At 45.1% G+C, this 8188-nt stretch overlaps 1 protein-coding gene across 1 annotated transcript; it reads left to right on the top strand.

The window, feature by feature from the left end:
• Nucleotides 1-3688: 3688 nt before the first annotated feature.
• LOC108830697 (uncharacterized) lies at nt 3689-4882 on the top strand. Its single transcript, XM_057008069.1, has 2 exons — nt 3689-3917; nt 3981-4882. Exons 1-2 carry the CDS (start codon nt 3689-3691, stop codon nt 4880-4882), a joined length of 1131 nt encoding a protein of 376 aa, XP_056864049.1.
• Nucleotides 4883-8188: the final 3306 nt, after the last annotated feature.

Below are 8188 nucleotides of genomic sequence, written 5' to 3'. Positions count from 1 at the left end.
TTGATGATATTTTGGATGAACTAAGTGGTTCTACTGTGTTTTCTAAGATTGACCTTAGGAGTGGATACCACCAAGTTCGAATGAAAGAAGGTGATGAGTGGAAAACCGCCTTCAAAACGAAACAAGGTTTGTAAGAGTGGCTTGTGATGCCATTTGGCCTTACCAACGCCCCTAGCACTTTCATGAGGCTTATGAACGAGGTTCTAAGGCCTTTCATCAGTAAGTTTGTGGTTGTTTATTTTGATGATATCTTGATTTACAGTCAGTGCTTATCGGACCACCTTGACCATTTAGAACAGGTGCTAAAGGCTTTGAGGCAAGAAGGGCTTTATGCCAATCTCAAGAAGTGTGTATTTTGTACTGACCAGTTAGTGTTCTTAGGCTTTGTTGTGAGTTCACAGGGACTGAAGGTCGATGAGGAGATGATCAAGGCGATAAAAGATTGGCCCACCCCGACCACGATTGGACATGTCCGCAGTTTCCATGGTCTGGCCAGTTTTTATCGACGGTTTGTCAAGGATTTCAGTACCATTGCTGCTCCCATGACATCTGTGATCAAGAAGAATGTATCCTTTACTTGGGGACCTGCCCAAGAAGAGTCTTTTAATCAACTTAAATATAGTTTGACTCATGCACCAGTCCTTACTCTGCCTAACTTCAATAAAACTTTTGAGATTGAGTGTGATGCATCAGGTACGGGCATAGGAGTTGTGCTTACTCAAGGTGGCCGACCTGTGGCTTTCTTCAGTGAGAAATTGAGTGGAGCTGTCCTCAACTACCCTACCTATGACAAAGAGCTCTATGCTCTCGTGAGGTCTCTCGAAACTTGACAACATTATCTTTTGTCTAAGGAGTTTGTTATTCATACAGATCATGAAACCCTTAAACACTTGAGAGGCCAAACCACACTCAAGAAGAGGCATGCTAGGTGGTTAGAATTCGTGGAGAAAGGAAAGGACAACGTAGTGGCCAACGCCCTCTCTAGACGCCACACTCTCATCACTACCATGGAGGCTAAGATTTTGGGTTTTGAACATATTAAACTTGCTTATGCTACTGACCCTGATTTTTCAGAACTCTATGCTAGTGCCACCAGAGGTGTTGTAGGTCCATTCTACCAGCATGATGGGTTCCTATTCAAGGAAAAGAGGCTTTGCATTCCTCAAAGAACCATGCGAGATTTACTAACCCGGGAAGCACATAGTGGCGGCATGATGGGCCACTTTGGCCGGACCAAGACCCTAGATGTTCTCACTGAACACTTCTGCTGGCCGAGAATGAGACGCTATGTCGAGAGCCTTTGCGCCAAATGCACTGTCTGCATAAAGACTAAGTCTCGATCTCACCCTTATGGTTTACATATGCATTTACCTATTCCTAACGCACCATGGGTGGACATTTCTATGGACTTTGTTCTGGGCTTGCCCAAGATAGAAAACAAAGATTCCATTTTGGTTGTTGTAGACAGGTTCTCCAAGATGGCACCCTTCATACCTTGTGACAAGTCTAATGATGCTAGCCAAACCGCCAACTTGTTTTTCAAGGAAGTAGTACGCTTACATGGAGTGCCCAGAACCATTGTGTCCGACCGTGACACCAAGTTCCTTAGCCATTTCTGGCGGACACTGTGGAAGAAACTTGGTACTAAACTTCTTTTCTCCACCACTTGCCACCCACAAACAAATGGTCAAACTGAGGTAGTAAACCGTACTCTATCTCAACTGTTGAGAGCTACGGTGGGTAAGAATTTGAGGAATTGGTTAAGTTTCTTGCCTTTTATTGAATTTGCTTATAACCATGCCAAGCATTCTATTACTAACCAATCCCTTTTTGAGGTTGTTTATGGCTTTAACCCAGAGATTCCGTTGGACTTTAAGCCATTGCCACCGGACATGCAAGTTAGTCAAAGTGGTGTGGACAGGGCTGAATTCGTCAAGAGCATGCACCAGCAGGTTCAGAAGACACTTGAGACTAAGGCTGAGAGGAACCGGGTCAAGCTCAACAAAAATCGCAAGGAGGTTCTTTTCAAGCCGGGTGATTGGGTATGGCTTCACATGCGACCAGAACGGTTCCCTGCAGAAAGGAAGTCCAAGCTGGCGCCTAGGGGAGATGGTCCTTTCCGAGTGTTGGAGAAGATCAACGACAATGCTTACAAGCTAGAGCTGCCAGGAGAGTCAAGGTTTCCCCAACGTTCAATGTTGCTGATTTAGCCACTTATCTTGAAGATGAAGAAGAAGTTCTGAGGACAGAACCTACTCAAGGGGGAGGGGATGTTGTGGTCACTCAAGCTGAGGTTCCCCAAGTGCATAAGGGTCCGACTACAAGATCAGGTTCAGCAAGGTTAAGGAATGGGTTCACCAAGGCGGTTCAAGAACTGATTGATCAAGGTCTCAAACAGCTACTGATTCAAGAGATGTCTGGTTTGAAGATTGAAGACCCGACCGGCTCCATAGAAGTTCAAGATCAGCCCGGTCCGATTCAGTTCTCTTCCATCGTCCATAACCGAACCGGCCTCATCCTCTCCACATTCAATCTCGGTTCAGAATCAACTCTCAATCCATCCAACCAACCTATTTCCGGTTAAGAGATTCAGCCAGCCATCAGAGTGAGTAACATGTGCTGTACTCTTTTTCCTCACCAGGTTTTTGTCCCAATTGGGTTTTTCTTGGTAAGGTTTTAATGAGGCAGCATGCAAGCATGTTATTAGCTCTGGTCAAGGCAATCTCTACCGAGCCGGTTTACCTTCTATTTTTAATTTAATTTCGGTTCAAAGACTTGGGCAATTGTTGGCCTTGTTTTATTTTATTTCTTGCTTAAGCCTTTTATGTTTTTGAGTCCATTAGGGAGTTCCCTATATAACTCATGTTGCTGGCCGATTTTTGGCACTTAGTCTTTTTATGAAATTTCTTTGCTGAAGCAAAAAAACAAAAACCCTAAAGTCTTTCTAGTTTGTGAGAAGCAGCCAGAGAGCATTTCAAGATCTTATCAAGCTTTCCTCCATCAAATTTTGTGGCGATCTACACTCCATCATCATCCATTGATTTGCCTTGAGAGAGACTTCAGTCCAGCAAGCAAATCCCACATCTATCCATCTCCATCCATTGTTCTTGTTGAGAGAGACTTCAGTCCAGCAACTCTAATCCATCCCCAATCTCTATCCTTGTTCTTGATTTTTATTTCTTTTTGTTTCAGTTTTCATATAATTTATTCTGCATCTGAAAATCCCATAAAAATCATATTTGCTTCTGTTCTTATTTTTCTTATTAGTTTACTTTATGTTCTTCATTTTAAACTCATAAGAAAACTTATAAAAATCTCTCTTTGTTTCAGGTACAAATCAAGCACCATCCTTCTCTTCCATCCAGCCGCCCACTCTCTCTCTCTAAACCAACCATCCGGCCAGTTTGGGTTCTTGCCCACAACACCAGGGGTACCTCATCCATCTCCTCCACTTCAGGTCTTCGGTATGCGGAGCCGGAAGCTTCTTCTGTAATTGCTATAAGACCTGGGTCTTCCCTTTTAGGGTAGTCTGGTAGCAAGACCTAGAATTCTCTTGGTATCCCTTGATCGCCTTAATGCCCCATGGGGTTGACAACTTGATCAGCTGATGGAGAGTCGAGGATACGGCTCCCAGTCATGGATCCAGGGCCTTCCTAATATCAAATTATAGGACGAAGGGCAGTATTCCATGTTTATGGATAGAGAAACTTCCGACGTGGACTTATGGAGTCTGGCTCAAAAAGAAGACGAATCACTCCGCGACTTCATGAGAAGGTTCAAACTGGTAATGGCCAGGGTAACGGGTATCAGCGACAAAGTCGCAATCGACGCCCTAAGTACAATCCAGGATACCCTCCACAAGGCGAAGGACTTCATCATCATGGAGGAAGAGATGAAAGTCCTATCTCAAAAGCATGGTCCGCAGGAACAATCTTCCAAGAACAAATCCTCTCGTAACGACAAATATGTCCATCACGAAGGGGAAGACGTCCAAGGCGAGCATAACTACACCGTCAACTCGGAACAGGATAAAACCTCCGGGAACACTTGGACTAGGAACCCGTACAAGGATAATTCCTACTGCGAGTTCCATCAGACCAGAGGTCACTCCACCACAAATTGCAAGGTCCTCGGCGCTAGGCTCGCTGCAAATCTCCTCGCCGGTGAACTATCAAAAGTCACGAGCATAAAAGATCTGGTCTTGGATTCCGATCGCCCGCCGAAAATTGATAAGGCCTCTCCCGAGAACCATGCGCCTGAAAACCAGTCAGGGGAGAAGCGCAGAAGGAGACAGGACGATCAAGGGAACAACAACAATCGCCAGAGAATAAACATGATCATCGGAGGATCGCAGTTCTATCAAGACTCGGTCTCATCGATCAAAGCTTATGGGCGAAAAGCCGAAATAAGTTCCAACTGGCTTCCGGAAAACGACGTTCCCAATGACACGATAGTTTTCGAGGAACAAGAAACCGTCGGTATTGACAAGCCTCATTGCGACCCTCTAGTCATCGATTTAGTGATCCAGGATCTTGAAGTCGGCCGTATCCTTGTCGATACAAGAAGCACGGTCAATATTATGTTCCGCGACACCCTCCAAAGGATGAACATCCCACTTCGAGAAGTCATCCCAGAATCGAGACCTCTGACCGGATTCTCGGGCGTCACCTCTATAAACCTCAGGACGATCAAGCTCCCGGTCATGGTTAAGGAAGTTACGAAGATCGTCGACTTCGCAGTAGTCGACAACCCGGCCATCTATGACGTGATTATGGGAACCCCCTTGATCAACGCCATGAAAACAGTACCATCCACGTATCACCTTGGCATCAAATTCCCGACTCCAACGGGAACCGCAGTAATCTGGGGTAGCCAAAAATAGTCAAGACTTTGCTTCCTAGCTGAGCACAAACTACGGAAAGATCGGAACGCCCCCGCGGCAAACCCGAAGCGATCAAAGAAATCGCTAAATATTCCTGAGAACTCGGGAAAGGATGATTCAGAATCATCCGATTTGGCAACGACTCAAGAAAACGACAAAGTTTTGAGTCCATCGCCATTGAAGCTGACAACTTGACTCCCGGAAAGACCGCCGACCCAGCCAGTACGGTCGAAATGGCAGCACTCAGAGAGTAGAAACACTCGCAGCAACAAGCAGAACTACGAGATGGCTTGATCCTCGAAAGAGGTACGTAGGAAGCTCGTCAAAACCCGGCGAGTTCAGCTATCCCCCTCACCAAAAGGGGAGGGGAGTGGGTACGTATACTTGTATACTCCCACAAAAGTTCAAAATACCGGCACATGTACTCGATATTTTCGAAACTTTTTCAATAAAATCCTTTCTCTCGATCTTTCGATGCTTACTTAACACAGTAACACATAAACACTTCGGAAAAACAAAAATCATATCCTCAAGGAACGCGAGACGTTGCAATTTCCCAAAAGATATCGAAATCATATCATCCGTCAAAACAGTCCGCCTGCGACTTCCAAAAACGCCCGACGATTGGCCCCGATGGACAAACATAGAAACGTTTCACTAAAACAAATACGTAGTCAGACCTTTCGTAAACAACAAGGTCCATTTACATTCGACAAGGATACCATAGCGCGCTATACAAGAAAACCCGAAATTTTGGTTTAGCACTCCGGATATTCTCTGGAGATAGCTCAGTTCTTAATACACAAGTCACATAAGCTGGCGGCAAGTCGCAGACTTTAATCAGTAAGAATCAGGAAGAAATCACTAACATGCAAAACGAAAGCCGATCAGTCATCGCACAGCCTTAAAGCTGAGAGTAAACCTAGGTCTTGCCCTAAACCCAGCCTTGCTGGATCTTAACATCTAAAGGACATAGTATCAGTACCCGATACGAGATCCAAATCATGTCTCTCATCGCTTACACCTAAAAACGCTCGCTAAAAAGTAGCATACGGACCAAGCAACAAAATAAGAGTTAGAATACGAAGTGACTACTCGGATTCAACCCTCTACACTTGACGAAAGTATAAATCAAATCATAAGACGAATTTTCGCAAAATCTACAATATATTTATAAGCCGCAGAAACGGCAGGGATTCGAAGCCACCAAAGGCTAGTCCCAAGACATACAAAGTTACAAGACCTCTTACGGTCGCGGCATATACAAATAAAAGGGATATAATCCCAACAATGCTCAGAAATCTAAGTCACAGTATCCAGACATGGAGATCCCAAACGAGTCCATGGGATGGTCTACCTCTTCATCCACGCCTTCGGCACCTCCGCTGACTCTCGTTTCCACCGTGTCCTCCGAAACCTCGATGGGATCCCAAAGCTTTCGGACCCTTCCCTCGATCGGAGGAATTAAAGATTCAGCGACCTCAGAAGAAAAGGAGAAGTCCTTGCCCTGCGACTTGTGGAGGGATAGCAATCGAGCCTCGACACTCGCGAAAATCACCCACGAACTCCTGAGCATCCTTGAAGCTCTCGAATTCAGTGGCGAACGATTCGGCCCTCCGCTTCATCTCAGCGGCGATCGCTCTCCTTCCTTTCCTCTCCGCACGGACGAGGGCTCGAGAATGGAGTTCGCCCTGTCTCTGGCTCTGTTCCTTAACCTCCTGCCGGAATCGGAAAAGTTCTCTTTCAGCCTCCTCGGCTTTGAAGCGAGAGATTCGCGATCCCCGGAAATTTTCGTCGAGCGCAACACCAAACACCCTTATCCCCTGCATGAACTTAAGATCAAAGAAATATATATATATAATAGTAATAATATATATATACGATCAGAGTTCAAAGGGTAAAATTCGTTGATTAGACGAGACCCCTCAGCGATTACTTTCCTCTTCGCATCGTTGTCCAACGACTCATTAGTAGTAAACGCGGGAGGAAGGTCATCAAAAACGTCGCTAGGGGGGGGGGAACCTCGCTAGTTCCACTCCTTTCCCCTGGGGCGAAACTAGGGTCCCATCCTGGCAGCGGAGGATCTCCCGAAACAGTCACAGAGGCAACTCATTTCCCTTTCCGAGACATGTTTCTCCGCCTCTTAGCAGGCAAGTCAACGACCGGCTCAGCATCGTACGGAACATTGAGAGGATGGGGAGTGGCTTGGGATCGGTGGAGCTCCACCGCACTTCGGATCCGTTCAATGGTAAATTTATTTCAGAAAAATGGCCTTTCCCGAAGAAGATCTCGCTTGGCGAAAAGATCGGCAGGGGTTTGAGGAAGGATCTTGTCCACTGCATGATAACAAAAAAAAAATTATCTTCGCGCACTTTCAAAGTATCAAAACGAAAAAAACTAGTCTTATTACCGCGACTGAAGTTCCACTCCTAGGGGAATAGGTGGATGCAGCTTTCCTCGACGGACCCCCATCTATTCAGACAAAGAAGAAGCGGTCGAACCACGATTTGGGGTTCGAAGTAGTCCCCTGAATTATGGCCATATATGTAAGACCCAAACCTGGATCCCTTGATCCAACCAGTCCGCGGCCTTACCTAACATTTCTAAGTGTAATTCAGCCGGTTAAGGTCCCATCTTTACTTATTCATTTTTCAAGCAATTGAGGTTCATGCAATAAATAAATCAATGCGGAAGCTTAAGGCAAACATCATATTATATATATATGTCAAATGTGATCCATACAAAGTATTCAATCATTCAGTTGCACAATAGGCTAACATAAATCCAATGTAAACAACAAGTCACTACATCACACATCCCACACGGCCAAGGTCTTCATGGCTCCTTAGCTTTACCACGATCCCTGTCAGGACCTGAAATCAAAACCCACAACACATATGCATAAGAATCATGAACCGATATCCTAGCAATCACAACCTAAGCATGGTTTGGACACTTAGCCTAATCTGGCCAAAAGTGATCCTTTCTGATACTTGTCTAAAAACTAAATAAAATACATGATAAATCATGATAAATCATGATTAAGAGAATGGTCCAATTGGAATTTCCAGAACCGGCCTCGATCATATTGATCTTGAGCATGAACAACCAAACCGGCCACATGGAACCATCTCGAAATCAATGTTATAAATTCAATCTATCACTTTGGTAATTCATTATAAATCCCAACTAAGAGATATCAAACGCCAAATCCCAATAACTCCCTTAGGAACCATGAGATCGGATCATACATGCCCAACCAAGGCCATGGAGAGATTACTCTGATCTAACCAAGCCTTGATGGCG

The sequence above is a fragment of the Raphanus sativus genome, chromosome 4 (assembly GCF_000801105.2).
Source record: "Raphanus sativus cultivar WK10039 chromosome 4, ASM80110v3, whole genome shotgun sequence".
Taxonomy (NCBI): Eukaryota; Viridiplantae; Streptophyta; class Magnoliopsida; order Brassicales; family Brassicaceae; genus Raphanus; species Raphanus sativus.
Note: the sequence above shows the minus strand (reverse complement) of the source record. Positions and strands in the feature narration are given on the sequence as shown.